The sequence below is a fragment of the Equus caballus genome, chromosome 6, assembly GCF_041296265.1.
Source record: "Equus caballus isolate H_3958 breed thoroughbred chromosome 6, TB-T2T, whole genome shotgun sequence".
Lineage (NCBI taxonomy): Eukaryota > Metazoa > Chordata > Mammalia > Perissodactyla > Equidae > Equus > Equus caballus.
Genome location: NC_091689.1, coordinates 47688846 through 47706702, shown reverse-complemented (window position 1 = coordinate 47706702; position 17857 = coordinate 47688846). Strand labels below are relative to the sequence as shown.

Here is a 17857-nt window from a genome sequence, read left to right as displayed (position 1 = left end):
CTATACAAAATATGATCAATAAGTACATCGAATTCAAATTTCTAAAATTAGTTACCCCTTTGTCTCTATGACTGATCAATGGTTAGGCTGCTAGTTTAAGGAATTCTGTAGGCACTGTTGATCTGTCAGAGCGATCTAAGATATAAGTACACCACAAAGCTCTGCCACGTAGAGATCAGCAAGACCTCTTACATTACAGCTAATCAGATATTACTAAAGGTGCGGGATGTTTTTCTGTTCATCTTTAGGCCCGTTTGTAATTATAACCATAGTGGTATATAGCAGGAAGGAAAAATTGGCTATATCGAAAGAAATAACAGCAGTTGTTTTTGCCTTCAGGAAAAGGGGGTAGGTTGTGGGTAATGGTAGTAAAAGTTAACACTCCATGTGTGCATTTTATTAGAGGAGTCAGTCAGTGCCTAAATATTATACTTAGGCCTATATTCCTTACACTCTGTTATGTGGACAGTCGGTTATTAGTCCTGAGAGTAATCTGTTTTTATGCCAAAACTCTGCCATGTTCCTATACAGAAATTTAGGCAGTCCCTGTTAAACCAAAGCACAAAACTGGCCTGAACTCCAAATAGAGAGAATGCACAAATCCTCTTTAGTGGGGTCAGCTTGTGCACAAAGATGCCTCAAAAACGAGAATCAGGGAAACAAAAGCTGGCCAGGCAATGCCTGCCAGAAGGATACACCTTTTCTCATTTCCTGCACGTGAATCAAGCATACATTCGGAAGTGGACAAAATTCTTCTACTTTGTCGTAGTTGGAGGAAGGATGTTTTATTGGTCTTCTCTCCCATTACCTCTCTAGACCTGAGGCAGGAGGGTCAATTTAAAGAGGACTTATAGCAGGCATTTCAAAATTTGTAAGAGAAAGAAATTAGGAAACGTCCATAGAGAGAGAGGAGGGTATTACTAAGTAATGGCGACAGGGTGAAAAATGGAAAGAGAAACAAAGAGAAATTCCCTTGTTCAGATGTGATGGGAGAGAACAGTGGTGGGATATTAAGATTAGGTCAAATTGCTAATTATTTACATCTTGCACTAGGCTGTATTCCCTCCTCTCCCTCCTTTAACACTGAACCTCAGTGAATGTTGACTACATAAAATATGCTTTTGACAGTAATGTTTTGGAGGAGGAAGAAGGAGCAAAATGTCCACACATTGGGTGAAATGAGGCAGAGAAGATTGGAGGCATAGGAAAGAGAGGAAGAAAACAGAGATTGAGAATTCAATACAAACACCTTCAGTAAGTAGTAGTTAGAAGCATCATAGCTCAGACTCAAGAAACTTTGGAAACACTGGGGACAGTACACAGAGCCAACGAGTCAAACCACTTTATTTCTTATTATTCAAAAGACTTGAGAATTTGAGCATAATATGTAGATGGTATATTTGTCCCCAGCAGATATGTGAACTCTAATGATTTTCCCAGGAAGCTCAGAAGATTAGCAAGTGTGACCCTACTCTGTATAATATGTGATCCTCTCAACCCTAACACAGTAGACCACAAATAAAGGACCTCATTCCCTTCGTCTTCCACTGATAGGCACACATTAGGATGGAATTTGGGGATAAAAGCAGGCAATTTTTGCATGGTATGGCTTATCATTTGACTTTCCTGTACTCCTAGCTTGAATCCAGGGGGTTACTCATTTCTTCAAAGTGAATAATTTGGAGATAGTAGAATATGGAGTACTTTTACAGAGAGAGTATAACTACTTATAACACTACTATTTTCCAAGATGTCATGCACCAGTATCTTCTAGAATATGAGTTGAGAAGACTATCCACATTCACTATGGCTATAACATGCTGAGGAAACAAGAATGGTCCAGCTCCTAATGAATCATCACTAACCCTGACCCTAATCCAGCCTCGAGCACTCCTCTGATCCACCAAGATACCCAGTGTTTCTGATATTTTTTTATAGCCAGAGGAAGTGAGAACAGGGAACTGAAAGTTGTTTTCCCAACTAAAATCTAACCATACTATTGGGTAACTTGAATTGATTTACATTTTAAAAGATCTGTGTACTTGAGGATATAATAAATAAGCTTCATTTTAGTTAACTGTGTAGCACACGTCATGTGCTACACCCAGTAAGTCACACGTGAAAAGACAGAAATGGGTTTGGAAATGAGCTGAGAACTAAAAATCTTCACAGCTAAAGTTACAAAGTTAACTTAAACACATTCTGCTTCCAGGTGACTTCTGTACTTTCGCATTCCAGTTATGCCTCTGAGAAGTTTTTAGATTTATTTTTACTAAGAAAGTTCTGCCACACCTACAACTACCTCCATAAAATCCAATTCCAGAGTCTATAGGGGGAGGGGCCAAAATTATAAGAAGATGTAAGAAAGGATGATGTAACTAAGACAGAACATTTCTGGAATATTCAAGTGTTTTTGCTGAGTCATCTTGGGAGAAAGATCTCAAGTCTGGATGTGGTTCTGCATCTCCCTCAGTCTGACCGTGGACCATTCACCTAGGGTTTCATCCAGAAGAAGAAAATATATATTGGAGTAAAAGTGGCTAGGGTATCAATACTGTAAAAGCAGTTTCTGTTTAAGTCTCTAGATGTTCACAAAGATTTCTCAATAACACAGAACTCATCTGAAAGGACCAAAGTGTTTATTATTGGACAATTTATATAAAAATGGAACATAAGTCAGCATTATACTATCTGGACATAGACAGTGATATTTTCTGAACCTCTACTCTGGACAAAAATATACCAGGAGTTTCTTTTTTTTTTTTTTAAAGATTGGCACCTGGGCTAACGACTGTTGCCAATCTTTTTTTTTTTTTCTTTCTGCTTTATCTCCCCAAACCCCCTGTACACAGTTGTATATCTTAGTTGCAGGTCCTTCTAGCTGTGGGATGCAGGACACCGCCTCAACGTGGCCTGACGAGCGGTGCCATGTCCGCGCCCATGATCCAAACCCTGGGCTGCCGCAGCAGAGCGCGCAAACTTAACCACTGGGCCACGGAGCCGGCCCCACCAGGAGTTTCAATAGAAGCATATTTGTTCTGCAAATGACATTCCACCGTCTCCGAGCTCAGCATCCTCACTCCAAAGCTCGTCTTCTTTGTTCAGGAGTTTCTCCTCTCCCTATCTTCTTTCCCTGAGGAATTTGAAAAACCAACCTGCAATAGCAAATTTAGGGCCTGGTTGTAACCATACTGCAGAGACTAAACAGCGCTCTCTAGAGGCATCAGAATTATAGGCAAGGTGAAAACACGGCATCCCTCGGGACCCAGATTGAGATCATTTCTGCACAATATAAAACACGTCATGAAAACCATATTAGATACAAACTGTTGATCTCAGATCACTATCTAGGAAATATCTGCAATAGGGACTAAAGACCTCTATGAAGAGCTATTTCTCAGTCTATACAAACATGAAAGGGACATGAAATTGGAGAAACAAATTATGAGAATCCTGCTTTTCCCAGGAAGATTGGACTAAATCACTTCCTGGTCACAGGAAGGTACAACTCTCTTACTGTCTACCCCAAGAGGACACTTAGGGACCAGATCCTGACTTCCCAAATGTCCACAGGGATAATCCCAGTCTTTTCTGAAAGCCATCAAATGAGTATAGCTGCTTCAGCTTCTAGAGTTCTTCTCCTCCCAGAGACCCCACCACCCTCACACAGGCTGTGGTGGTCAACGGTTTATTGGGGCTTGCAGCTCTGAAACTCTGAGGATCAGGGCCAGCTTCATGGGCTTGCAACCTAAGCAGTTGCCCAGGACTCCACGCTCAGAAGGACTCTATGCTTGGCTTAATGTTCTGCTGTCACCATGTTCAAAGTCTTAATAATTTCTGAACAAGGAATCAAACATTTTCATTTTTCATTGGGCCTTGAAAATTATGAAAGCAATCCTGCCATGAGTTTTAAGGAAATATGGAGTAATTCTCACCATTCACCCAACACTTGCCCCCATGAAAACGCTTATCAGAGTAATCCTCATATATTAATAGCTATGGAGTATTAAGTGTAGCCTAATAACAATAGATTGCCATTTTAACTATATTTCTTACTCTGTTCCTTCTTGAATTAACCCAAAACTCTTTTGATAGTCTGTATGATTGTTGTGATTGGGAAAATATAGTCACAGCATCTAAAAATAAATGCACGGCTGTAACTGCAGGAAGGTACCTCTCACGAAATCCAGTCTATTCCAATCCTCCCTACAGATACCTAGAAATAACTGAAATTACTTGGGAAGATAATTCTGGTTGTAATTAAGAAATTGGGCCCACTCAAATTTTGTCTTTGAAGGAAGGATTGGCAATTAAGGGCTCAAATTTTCCTTTCCAGGAAGTCAGAATAAGACCACAAGTCATCGAACTTCCTTCTTACTTGTATGTGAGGAACTGTTCTCTCGGCTACATAATTTGTGGGGCCCAGTGCAAAATAAAATGCAGAGCCTCTGTTCAAAAACTATCAAGAAGTTCAAGATGACAACAGGAAAGCAATAAAGGAAGTGTGAGGTCCTTCTTGGTGCGTGAACCTGTGCAATTGTACAGGTGGCATTTCATGAAGGTGGCTCTGAGCACGTCTATCTCATCCACTTCACATAAATAAATCTCAGGAATAATTTCAGACACAGCAAACCCTTCATTTTTGTAATTGTATTCCAGGCCATCTGTCCTCTGTTCTTTAACAGCAGGAAAGTATATAGGTGGAGTGGACCCCTCCCCAGGAACCAGGATAGGGTCATCCTGGATCTAACAGTGACTCCTTGTGTGACCTTAAGAAAGTCACATGTTATCTACTTTCAGTTACTTTACTTATGTAGCAGGATTTGACTGTACAATCCCTATGATTCTTTGAAGTATCAACGATCCCAGAGTCTATAAAGACATTCTGGATAATTGGTGGATATACCAGCTTCAAAATTTGATAGGATTATCCCCATAAAACACCAAAAGAGTCACCAAATCCCAGTATATTTCAGTAAAATGATATTTCTCAGTTGTTTCCCACCCTAAAGTTCTATAATTTTTTGTCAAACCAGATATCTTGGTTTGGGAAATAGTCACATTACCCATACAAGAGCACATATATGAAACTATTAAAGCAGCTCTGCACACAGAGAACTCAGTCTGTTTCTTCCTCTCTGAGGTCATGAGGTAGTCACTGATGTGTCAGAAAAAAAGCAGAGTTTAAACCACCTGGAGAAACAGTCATCTGGTTCCTCAGAGGATGGTCCCAGGACTCCAGACCCTCCCTCTCAGAGAACTGAGATTGCAATCTCCCAAAACTCTGTTGTCTTCTGTGTCTCTTCCACAAAAGGCCTTCCTGCCCTCATCCCCATCCCCAAGAGCAGATTGACCTCCTTTGCCTTGGACATGTCCAAAACAAACTTTGTCTTCACACTCTTGACTCAAGGGCGGCTTGGCCACAGGATCATCTGACAGGTAAGAAACATTCCAAGAACACACATTAAAAGAGAAATTTGCACAGTGAAAACTACATAAGAACAGAACCTCAGGCTTGAAATATTTTGTTTCCAGAGAGAAGACTCAGTGTTCATTGGAAATCAGAGAGATCTGCTGACATCTTCAGAGTGTGGAGAAAGCTGTGGTTCTGAAGTGGGATGTAGGAACACTATGTGTAGATGCTGTGCCCACAGATGCTGTGAATCACCCGGAGATGATGGTTTATGGCCAGAAGAACATGCTAGAGAGGGCAAGGGACATCCACTTGACTCCAGCTATTTCTCCTCCCTGGTGTCATTGTTATCATCAATGTCTTCACACAGCCTCATGTGGATAATATTTACATGGGGGCAGATTGTTACAAAGGTTCTGAGTAAGAAAACCACATCCTGAAACACCTTCATATATTCCCACATTTGAAGTCTCTGGGGCTACTCCCAGCTCATCAGAGTCCTTACCTTTTTCATGCCTTATGGGAATACCCAGAATTCCTGGTCCAGTCCTAACCTGTGTCCCTAAATCTGGCACTGAACTTACTGCTCTCGTATATGATACCATGTTTCCTTGGCACTCCTAGTACAAAGTCACTGAGGCTTAGAGTCCATAGAAGTACAGGTATCATTTCCCAGAAAAGATATTAAGGATAAGATGCAGATTCAGTATGCATGTCACAATGGACCCTTTCTCATTCACTGCCCACAAGCTCCCCTCGTCCTTAGCTATTTTTTAGAGCCTACCTGGGCACTTTATTTCTTTTTGCACTGCTGAATTGCCAGGAAAATAAGGAAAAGAAAGACATCAGGTCCCATGATAAAATGGAGGATACTTGCCACAAAAAAGAACCAAGGGCCAGGATTTAAACCTGAATGGGTCCCTGATAAAAATATGTCCTTAAGATGCAAAAGGACATGGGGGAATCCTGCCCCTTACTGTCACCTGTTGGGTGCTCAAGATGGTGAATTCACAGCTTCAGGCACAATGGGTGACTGTAGGAGCCTGGCCAGGACTGGCCCAGCCCCTGTCCTTTGGAGATCTCAGCCCCATCCTATACTCTCCTGAGAAGTTACATAAGAGACTGCTAAGGAATATCAGGAAGTGTCACAATGGCCACAGACTCATAGCTCAGAAGCGTCATAACCTGCCCCCTTTCCGGGGATAGCACTCACCCACACCAGAGCAGACAGATAGAAAGCTCAGAGCACTCCTGTTCAGGATGAGATATCTCCAAAGGGAACAGCACCCATGTGCACAGCAAGTGATCTGTTTCCCCAAATTTTCCACCCCAAGTCAACCCAAGGAAGGGAAAATTTCCCAAGGAGGGACTCCTGACCCTTTTCTGAGGGGCTAAGGGTCCCTCAGGGTGTATTCAGCCCTGTCTGAAATGTGTGCACCAGAGAGAATCTTAGACTATCTCTCCTGTCACAGAGGCAGATGTAAGGGAACATCATACCTGTTTAAATATGAGGCCAATTTCCTCTGTTGTCTGGACAGCAAAGAAAGGACCTAAGGTTGTCCAACCCTCACTAGGAAAATCACCCTGACTCCTTCACTCTGTATTCCTGGAGGGCCCTAGGTCCCCCTCCTCCAAAAGTGCCCAGATAAATCCAGCCATTCAGGCCACAGCCTCACCTGGTGTGAGAATACTTACAGTCCACAGAAGCATTTTTTGAAAGAACATTTTTACATTCCTACTCTGTGTCCTAAGTCTGTCAAAATAAACTAGGTGACTTAAAACAGAAATTTATTCTCTCACAGTTCTGGAGCCTAGAAGTCCAAAATCAAGGTGTCAGCAGGGCCGTGCGCCCTCTGGAGGTTTAGCAGAGGATCTTTCCTTGCTTTTTCCCAGCTTCTGGTGCTTGTCGGCAAGCCTTAGTGTTCCTTGGGTTATAGACGTATCACTGCAGTCTCTGCCTCCATCATTACACGCCTTCTCTTGTGGGTCGCTCATTTTCTCATGCTGTTCTTCTCTCAGTGTCTGTGTCTAAATGTCCCTTTTCTTATAAGGACACTGGTCATTGGATTAGGGCCCACCTTAATCCAGCAAGACCTCATCTTAACTTGATTACATCTACAAGGCACCATTTCCAAACAAGGTCACATTCTGAAGTTCTGGATGGACATGAATTTTAGGGGGACACTATTCAACCCAGTACGTAGCTCATCCTCAAAGCTGTCAAAACTACTTCTCCTTTACAAAGTTTCAATCCATGACTCAGTCCTCTCCACTCACCAGAGCACCTCACTGCAGCATCCTCTTCACCTTAGTAGTCTTCCCACAGTGACTACAAGCTCTGACCTGTGGGGAGGACTCCTTGCCCCTGCACTCTACCTTGACCAGCCAGAAGTCCCCATTCTTTCAGCCAAACAGAGCCTTCCCAGGCAGCTGGAGCAGAGACATGCATACCATGACAGAAAGTACAAAAAAGAGAAACCACGCCTTCAGGTATCCACTAATTTGTATGAACATATCCTGGAAAGCATAGTTGTACATACTCAAAACAAACTGCTTTCAATCTTTTTTTTTTTTTTTTGGATTCACAATAGAACTGGTACCAGGAGCCTGTGTAGGCTTCATCCTGAAGGCAGAAAAGGCAAGCCTATACCCAAAATATGTGCTAATTCCAGTGAGGATGAATCACTGCCCTCTGCAGGGTGAAAGGGGTTCATTGCAGCCACCTTGCCACCATGTGGTTGGTTGGTGTCCATGGGGACCTAAGGAGCTATGATGGCCCTTCAAGATTGTGCTGATGAGGCAAAAGAAGGAGACCTTTACACTCCTACTTTGGCCAGTCATTGATTATGGGCTAACTAAGGAAAGGGTGAGAACTTAGATGATGAAACTCTCTGCAGCAGAGGGCACTTCCCAGAAAGGAATTCAGATGAAAGATGTCGGCTGTCACCACTCTCAACACCTGAGAAGAGTGCTTTAGTCCTGAGGGAGTTGACCTTGACAGCGCACCAGGACTTCCAAAACACAATAACCAAAATAAAAACCTGACTGGATGGGTCCAATACTGAAATGAAGATGGTAGAGGAAACAAACAGTGAACTTAAAGATATATCAACAGAAACTATGCAATCTGAACAATAGAGGAAAAAAGACTATAAATATTCAAACAAACCAACAAGTCCTCTGAGACCTGTGGGAAAATAACAAAAGAGTAAACATTCATGTTACTGTAGTTCCAGAAGGAGAGGAGAGACAGTATGGGACTGAAAAAATATTTCAAAAAATAATGGCTGAAATTTTCCCAAAATTGGCAAAAGACGTAAACCTGCAGATTCAAGAAACTGAGTGAACTCCAAGTGGGATCAATCCAAATAAACCCACACAAAGACATGGTATAATCAAACTTCTGCAAACAAAATACAAGAATAATTCTTTAAATAAATTAGGGAAAATGGTACATTTGCCTATAGGGAAACAACTATTTGAATGAAAATTGATGTCTCATTGGAAACCCTGGAACTTCTGAGTGAGCACACCATGAGTGGTCCTGGGGCTGTCCTGACTTTCAGCCCTTCAGGCAAGCTGCCCCTACTTCTACACATAGCACATGACTCCATCTGTCCTTCCCCAGGTGAACACAACCACATTCTGGCAGGAAAGATTATGTGCCTCTTGAAAATGCTAGAAACTTCAGGGATAATCACCTAGTGAACATCTGGCTCCCTGGGACTCTGCCTACCCATCCCAGGCAAGCAAATCTCAGAAGTTGCCCTTGAGTGACTATTTATGGGAATTCTAGCCTCTTTAAGAAAGGCTTTTTGGAGAAAGCCTTGTATCATGTCAAGAATAGATGAGTTAGGGCATAACGGGGACCACAAGGACTGACAGCTGCTGTGAGACTCACCAACATGGTAGCCTTTCCCTCTCCTGTGAAAAGAGGGAGGTCACAGGGTTAAACAGACTCTAAGGGTGGTTTGGAGGGGGTAGGGAGTTCCAGGGAGGTCTGGTGAATTTCATCGCCATTAATGGTACAATTTCTCTAAAATCTTCTGAACTCTCATCTATCATGGACATTAACATTAATTTTAGTAATAAAAATGAGAACTAGCATTTTTATAGTGCTTCGTTCTATGTCAGGCACCATTCTAAGTGTTTTCACTCATTTGGATACTGTAATTGCTATCACAATCATGCAGATAAAGATGCTGAGGCATAAAAACTACTTAAAACTTATGTGACAGAACTGGGGTTCAAACCCGGGCAGCCCAGCAACTGCTCTCACTTTTAACCATCATGACATCCTGCCAAAATATTAAATGAAATTAAATAGGAAAATAAATATATTGAATAAATAAGATTCTTAGGCAATATTTTAGGGACAAATTTTTAAAACATAATTGCTATTAGAATCAACAGAAACTGAGGATTTGAAACCATGAAAAGTATCACTAATGCTAAGAAATTCTCAAATTATTGAAACTTCAAGTTATCCAAGGACTATTAGTATAAAGTAGAATTCAAAAGAATCTGATGCTGTTCCCTACATCAAATCAGATCTCAGGTCTTAGGGCATTATATAGCTGATGATAGCTTTATCCAGCAAAAACTCATATCCACAATTTCTAAAAATCAGAAAATTATTTGGAATTTTTTTAATGACTTGATGAAACACTGAAGCTACGACTTAATGACTTGGTGAGCAATTTTATAGTATTTAGAGTATGGTTTATTCAGAAATTACAAAGGGACATATTTTTAAATTTTTCATTATGTATTGATTTATATATCAAATCATATTAACATATCAATTGATAAATATTTAAAATATGACCCGTCTAAAAGACCATGTGAATTCAGGGCAGTATTGCTAGCAGGATGGAAGAGGACAAGTGCTCTGTCAGAGGAACACATGACAGAAGGAGCAATGATAGTTCTGGGGAGGATCATAAACTAAGGAAGAGCGTCCTCACATCCCCATCCCTCCTCCTTCTCAGCTTGACTGACAAATGCTCTCTCAGCCACATGGACTGGATCAGAACCAGATAAATGGATAGAATACTGAAAAGCGATTATACTTATTTTACATTGTTTGTCCTTAAATATCATATACTGACAATATCACAAATATATTCTCTGAGTCTACCTACTTCATATATTGAACAGGGAGATATAACAAAAAGAATAATTCTTAAATATAAAACCACCACTATTGCAATTGAAATAAAATTCTAGTTTTTTTAACAAACATATTTTTATTATATTCAACAAACATAAAGCTACTTTTTAATATACAATAGGAACAAACATAACAGAGGTGAAAAAAAGAATTACCAAATCTATAGCCATGTTTCACAAAGAGTCTGCATATTATTGACAAAGAAAATCATTATTATTTTCATAAATTTTTGTCATTTGGCAAGTTATTTGTAATAAATTCACAAAAAGCTATCGTGAAATAGCAATTCCACATAGTAAGTGACTATATTCAAAGTTTGAAAGAACACTATCTATGATATCTATGTTAAATTTTTTAAAATTACTAATGTGTCAAATGTATTTGGTTCTTGCTTATTAACTTATCTACCTAAGTTGAATTGGTGATAATGCTACTCCCAGGGAAGTTTCTATGTTTAGTTTTAATGGTACTCATAGTAGGGACATCAGTCTGTTAGATGCATGTTGACAGCATTTTGATAAGAGATATCAAAACAACTTCAGCAAATTTAAAATATGTATTCATTTTTAAGACTTTCATCTGAAATTAAGTGATGCTGTATCTTCAAAATTAACCTCCACGCTTCCATCAGTAGTGAGTTCCAAGAATTTGTCCTCTAAAATACTAGTCAAATCTAAATTAACTTTTGAAGAAAGAAATGGATTCCAGGTTCACGAATTCCAGTTTATGGATTTTTCTTTTGAAAGAAAATAACATTCAAAACATTCTGGGGCCAGTCTGGTGGCATAGTGGTTAAGTTCCCAAGCTCTGCTTCAGTAGCCCAGGGTTTGCAGGTTCAGATCCTGGCACAGACCTAGCACTGTATCAAGGCATGCTGTGGCAGCATCCCACACAAAATAGAGCAAGATTGGCACAGATGTTAGGACAAAACATTCTATCAAATGTGTAAGATGGCAACTTTTCACAAAAGAGCAATATTAAGATTATCAATGACTTGGCTAATAAATGTTGTTTAATTGTGGAGCATATCATAACCACAATCTTTAGAAACTCTTTCCTTTCAAACTTTTAGCTTTTGTTTTTGACTTTCAATCTTATCTGCAATTGAAAAATATCAAGCATTCATTCTTTACTCCAGTACTTAGATGAGAGTATTAAGATAATTAAAAATACCAAAGCTACTAGACAACTAAACAAGCCTGGCTATCCAATTCACATCTTTACAAAGTCAAGATCAGACTGATTTCTTCTATTGCAGAAATACTAAGAATTGATTCCACAATTCAAACATTCTCTGAAGAACTTTTCCCTTCTATAACTAGCGTGTCAGTATGCAATAATGGTTGTTTATGACCAGCTTCCAAATTATCACATAATAAAGAGAACAATCCCAAATTTAAATAATTGCCTGATTCTCAATTTTACTACGTTATCAAGCACACTTAGTTCAACTGACTTTTTTTTTAATTGTGGTCAGAACACTTAACATGAGATCTACCCTCTCAACAAATTAAGTGCACAATACAGTATTGTTAACTATGGGCACAATGTTGTACAACAGATCTCTGGAATATATTTATTTTGCCTAACCAGGACTTTATACACATTGAACAGCAACTACCTATCTCTCCCTCCCCTAAATCCCTAGGAACCACCAATTCTGCTCTCTGCTTCTATGAGTTTGACAATTTTAGATACTTCATATAAGTGGAATCATGCAATATTTGTCCTTCTATGACTGGCGTATTTCATTTAGTGTAATATCCTCCAGGTTCACCCGTGTTGTTGAATATGGCAGGATTTCCACATTTTCTAAGGCTGAGTAATATTCTGTTGTAGGTATATACCACATTTTCTTTATCCATTCATCCACTGATGGACATTTAAGTTCTTTCCATACCTTGGTTATTGTTAATAATGCTTCAATGAACAAGGGAGTGCACATGTCTCTTTGAGATCCTAGTTTCAATTCTTTTGAATATATAATCAGAAACAAGATTGCAGGATGATATGGTAGTTCTATTTTTAATGTTTTGAGGAACTGTCATGCTATTTTCCATAGGACTGTACCTTTCTTACCAGCAGTGTACAAGTGTTCCAATTTCTCAACATGCTGACCAATATTTGTTCTCTCTTGTTTATATAATAGCCATCCCAACAAGTATGAGGTGGTGTCTCATTGTGGTTTTGATTTATATTTCTCTGATGATTAAAGATGCTGAGAATCTTTTCATATACCCATTGGCCATTTGTATGTCTTCTTTGGAGAAATGTTTACTCAAGTATTTTGCCCATTTTTTAATTGGGTTATTTGGTTTTTTGCTATTGAGTTGTATGAGTTCCTCTTTCACTCTGTTGATTGTTTCCTTTACTGTACAGAAGCTTTTTAGTTTCATATAGTCCCACTTGTCTATTTTTGCTTTTGTTGCCCTTGTTAGTGTTATGTTCAAGAAATCCTTGTATTTAATATTGTCAAAATGTCCATACTACCCAAAGCAATCTATAGATTCAACACAATCCCTATGAAAACCTCAAGGGCATATTCCACAGAAATAGAAAAAACAATCTTAAAAATCGTGTAGATCCACAAAAGACCCTGAATAGAAAAAGCAATTATGAGAAAAAAGAACAAATCCAGACGCATCACACATTCTGATTTCAAACTATGCTACAATGATATAGTAATCAAAAGAGTATGGTACTGGCATAAAAATATACACATAGACCAATAGAAGAGAATAGAGCCCATAAATAAACCCCTGCATATACAGTCAACTAATATTCACCAAGGGAGCCAAGAACACTCAATGGGGAAAAGATAGCCTCTTCCACAAATGATGTTGAGAATACTAGATAACCAAATGCAGAAAAATGAATTTGGATCCCTGTCTTACATCACTCACAAAAGTTAACTCAAAATGGATTAAAAACAGTAACATAAGACCTAATACCATACAACTCCTAGAAGAAAATATAAGGAAGAAACTGCTTGACATTGCTCTTGGCAATGAATGATTTTTTTGGATATGATGCCACAAGACAAGCAACAAAAGCAAAAATCAACAGGGGGATTACATTAGGCTGTGGGCATTATGCTAAGTAAGACAAATCAGCGAGAAAGACAAACACTGTTTGATATCACTATATGAAGAATCAAAAAACCAAACTCGTAGGAACAGAGAGTACAGTGGTGGTTATGAGGGGCTGGGAGTTGGAGGAACCGGAGAGATGTTGTTTAAGGGCACAAACTTGCAACCAGTAGATAAATAAATCCTGGTGATCTAATGTACAGAATAGTGATTATAAACAACAATAATGTATTATAAATTTCAAAGTTGCTAAGAGACTAGATCTTAATTTTTCTCACCACAAAAAAGAAACAATAATTATATGATATGATAGAGATGTTAGCTAATGCTATGGTGGTAATCATATTGTGATATATAAATGTATCAAATCAACATGTTGTACACCTTAAGTGTACACTATCTTATATATTATATCCCAATAAAAAACTTTTTAAGTGATAAAATAATAAATACTTGTTTTATTGATAGAAGAGTGAGATAAGCAATTTGTGTAAAACTGATTTCATTCCCAAGCACTGTAATGACAGCCATCTTATATATTTACTCAAAGAGGCCTGAATACAATGTGAAAGTAGACTAACGAGTTTATATGAAAATTAACTGAAGAAGTGGAGACATAGGGACAGAAATGTTGAAAAACAGGACCCAGGAACAGGAGGGGACTCACTTTCTGAAGACTGGATTGTCAGGGACAGATTGCCATGTTGTAAAATGGGATCAATTTTGTAACTAATTTGTCATCTGTAGTCCCACCATGTCCCAGGGAACTATAATTTATTCCTAGGTGAAGTGTCTGTGCTGGTCATGGTAGTCTTCGGGGCAAAAAGTTCTCTGTGATGAGAGAGATGGAAAGGAAAGACAGACTTCGTACTTGATGTCATTAGGAGCCCTGGATCTTTATGAGGCTTTTCACTTTACGAGAAATGAAAGGAGAGAAAAGCTCACCCTATAAATCCAATAATCATGTCCCCTTGATGTCCATCTCAACTTTTTTTCACTTACCCGCAAATTTTTCATCTTTCTGATTCCAATTTTCTAATCACCTGACTTTTTGTTCTTACTGTTAGATTCTTGTTTCTTTGCAGCCACAACACGTTGGTCATTTCACAGTGGAGACCTAAACTTCATTAAACAAAAATAATCTTTTCTTGGGCCCATGGGATGTAGAACTGACTCAGAAACAGTGCATCTGACTGATCCCACCAGCTGAGCTGAACTAATCATTGAGCCAGATCCCTGGGGCAGAGAAAAGAAAGCCACCTGTATTTATTTTAACACAGCTTTTCTGTATCAGCTTTGAGGAAGAGAATGACATCTGACGTTAGAAAACCTTCGATCTCATATAAGGAGAAATTTAAGATTCAGTATCTAATTGGTGTTTGAACTTCAAAAAGTTTCCTTTTATACAGTCTCTGATGGCAGGGAAGATGTTAAACAGGGTTTCTATTGGCTGCTGGAAGATGGCGATGTCAGGGGATGGGACTATATAGTCCCCTTCCTGCTGTAGGAGCCGCCATTAAGGACCAGAAGGATTCTTTGTATGGTTTGGGAAAGCTGAGGCTGGTACCTGAAGATAGGAGGATCAGAATGACCATGAATGGACACTGCTTTCTCCAAGGTCTTGTTATTCTCCTCTTCAGTGTTGTAGCAAGTGATCAAGGTAAGCATCGCCTCACTTCCTAAGATCAGCAGAGTTACCGGATTAGCTCTAAGACTCTGGGGGAATGATCCCTGGGATTGTAAAGACAACGCCTCTCTATTGGCCATTTGGTCTTGACCAAATGTGATCTTTAGTGACACTGAATGTTGAATTTTCTCCTGTGGGACTCTGTTTTTCAAGTTCAGCAGTGAGATGTTGCAGAGATAGAAAGTTTGTTTTCAGATTGACTGAGTCTGTGTTTCAGCCCCACAATACCTAAAAGCTCAGAAAATGTCTGATCACTTCCCAGTTTCTATGGATTATGGCCGAGGGACTTCCTCAGGGTGGGTCTCTATCTGTCCTTCCTGTACTCCATATCATCTCTGTCTCCACCAGTATTTTGGTATTTCTGCTCTTTTAGTCTATGGACTTGTGTGTGTGTGTGTGTATATGTGTGTGTGTACATATGTGTGTGTGTGTACATATGTGTGCATGTGAGAGAGAGAGAGAGGAAATGAGTGAACATAAGTTTGAAGAGTATGTAAAAGCTAAATGTGTGGGCAGGCAAATGTCTGCCCAGTGGAAGTCAAATGTTTAGATATGCACTCATAGAACTTACACTCTCTAAGCCAGACTGCTGGGGTTGGTAGTGGTGGTAATGATGGGTGTGTCTGTGTATATGATGAAGGCAGATATGGAAACCTTCCTGCATATAAAGAAAGCCCTCCTAATGTAAACTATAATTATGCTCTCAGATAACCCTGCACCTGCAGTCTAGGCCTGACTTTGACTTTCTTCTTCTTCCCCACAAACCCACAGCTCAGACATTTTTCTGCTTTACTGTAGTATTTTCCCAGCATTGGGTTCTTGGCAGAAATTTGCCTTCCTGCCTGTGGTGTTTTCCCTTCCTACCTCTTGGGTTGACTGGTGGTTCTCCAACCCCACCATGCAGCACAGAAAAAACTGATGCCAGATATCAGTGCTCATAGATGGACTTATATTAGAGCACTGAGGGCAGAAGAGGGATCTGCCTTAGAGACTTCAGGATGTTCCTCTCTTGGTCACTTTTTCCCTGCCCCACTGGGGTACTAGAACTTGTTCCATGACATCTTAAAGGATCTGCTATTTAGGAAGAACCTGTGTTTATGAATATCCTTATGGTGAATTTTCTCCCTTGTAGTTCTCTCAGATCCTACATGAAATCTAGTCTCCACTGGGCCCCTGACTCAGGAGAGTCCAAGATATCAGTGTTTGAGCTCCTGAAATGAGAATGATGTAGCCACATGCGTGGAAAGTCAACTGTTTTAGATATGGGCCTTTGTCCTATGGTGTGTCCAGAACACGTCAGAGTCATGCTTTAGCAATGCTCCTCATCTCTCTATCCCTTCCTTAACCCATGTTTCCTCCTTATTTCAAGCCCTTCCAGTCAGAAGTCTCTGTCTCTCTTCTTTGGGAAATTCTACTCCTCCGAACAGGAGCAAGATGTTCTGCTCCTCACTCCCTTGTTGTATTTCTTGGGACTTCCATTCCTTGGGTTCTGGCCATAAGCTAATTATGGTTGTCCTTTTTCAGGCTTTTCAGGCTTTGCAGGCTTTTCAGGGTAGAGGTGGACTCTTGAAAAAAAATACAGTCATGCATCACTTAATGATGGGAATACATTCTGAGACATGTGTCGTTAGGCAATTTCATTGTTGTATAAACATCACAGAATGTACTTACACAAACCTAGATGATACAGCCTACCACATACCTAGACTATATGGTACTAATCTTTGGGACCGCCATCGTATGTGTGGTCCACTGTTGACGGAAACGCCATTATGCAGGCGCATGGCTATATAAAATTGGTACTCTGATTCCATTTTGGCCTCTCCATTAATGCTATGAGAACAATGAATAAGTTTCTCATTAGGCCAAGAAGAAGTCTCACCTCACTCAGACAAGCGTAATTTTTCCTCAGAGAGAAGTTTTTGTAGAATCATATTGTTAAAGCATGTGTTCACACTCTAAAGCACTCAGTTCACATGAATTCATCCCGTCTACTTGTGAAATTTCAACGTTGGCATCATGGTGTCAAAGGGCGTTAAATATTTCCTGAGCCTGGCACATGCTACAGAGTCTTTACAATAAAAGTCACGTTCCACCAACTCCCTTTAGAGTCTTTCTGTACACTAAATCTCTGCTTTAATTGAGGGCATGTCTCAGTCCATACACACACACACACACACACAATTGGATCATAAAGTTCCTGGACACCATTTTATATCCACTTTCAAAATTAATGATGAATTTTAAATTTCTTTCTGACCTGTTAAAATATCTTCTATGACATTTGTATGGTTGCCAGTATTTCACTCTATTATTGAATCACAACTTACTTATCTAAGACTATTTGTTGTATATTTATGTTTTCATTTATGATGCTGTGATAAAGTTTTTACAAATACATACATTGACCAAACACACTGACATAATAGAAAAGCCATTATTATTTTTTCAAGATAACCATTCTGAAGGCCTCTGATATATATTGCCCATCAGAA

At 39.5% G+C, this 17857-nt stretch overlaps 1 protein-coding gene across 1 annotated transcript in view; it reads left to right on the top strand.

Annotated features, from left to right (window-relative positions):
* Window positions 1-15193: 15193 nt before the first annotated feature.
* LOC100147591 (antigen WC1.1) overlaps window positions 15194-17857 on the top strand; it is a 52848-nt gene continuing 50184 nt past the window's right edge. Inside the window, exon 1 of the mRNA XM_005610904.3 lies at window positions 15194-15335. Within this exon, the coding sequence (XP_005610961.2) occupies window positions 15263-15335 (73 nt within the window). The 5' untranslated portion in view covers window positions 15194-15262. The remainder of the gene's footprint in view (window positions 15336-17857) is intronic.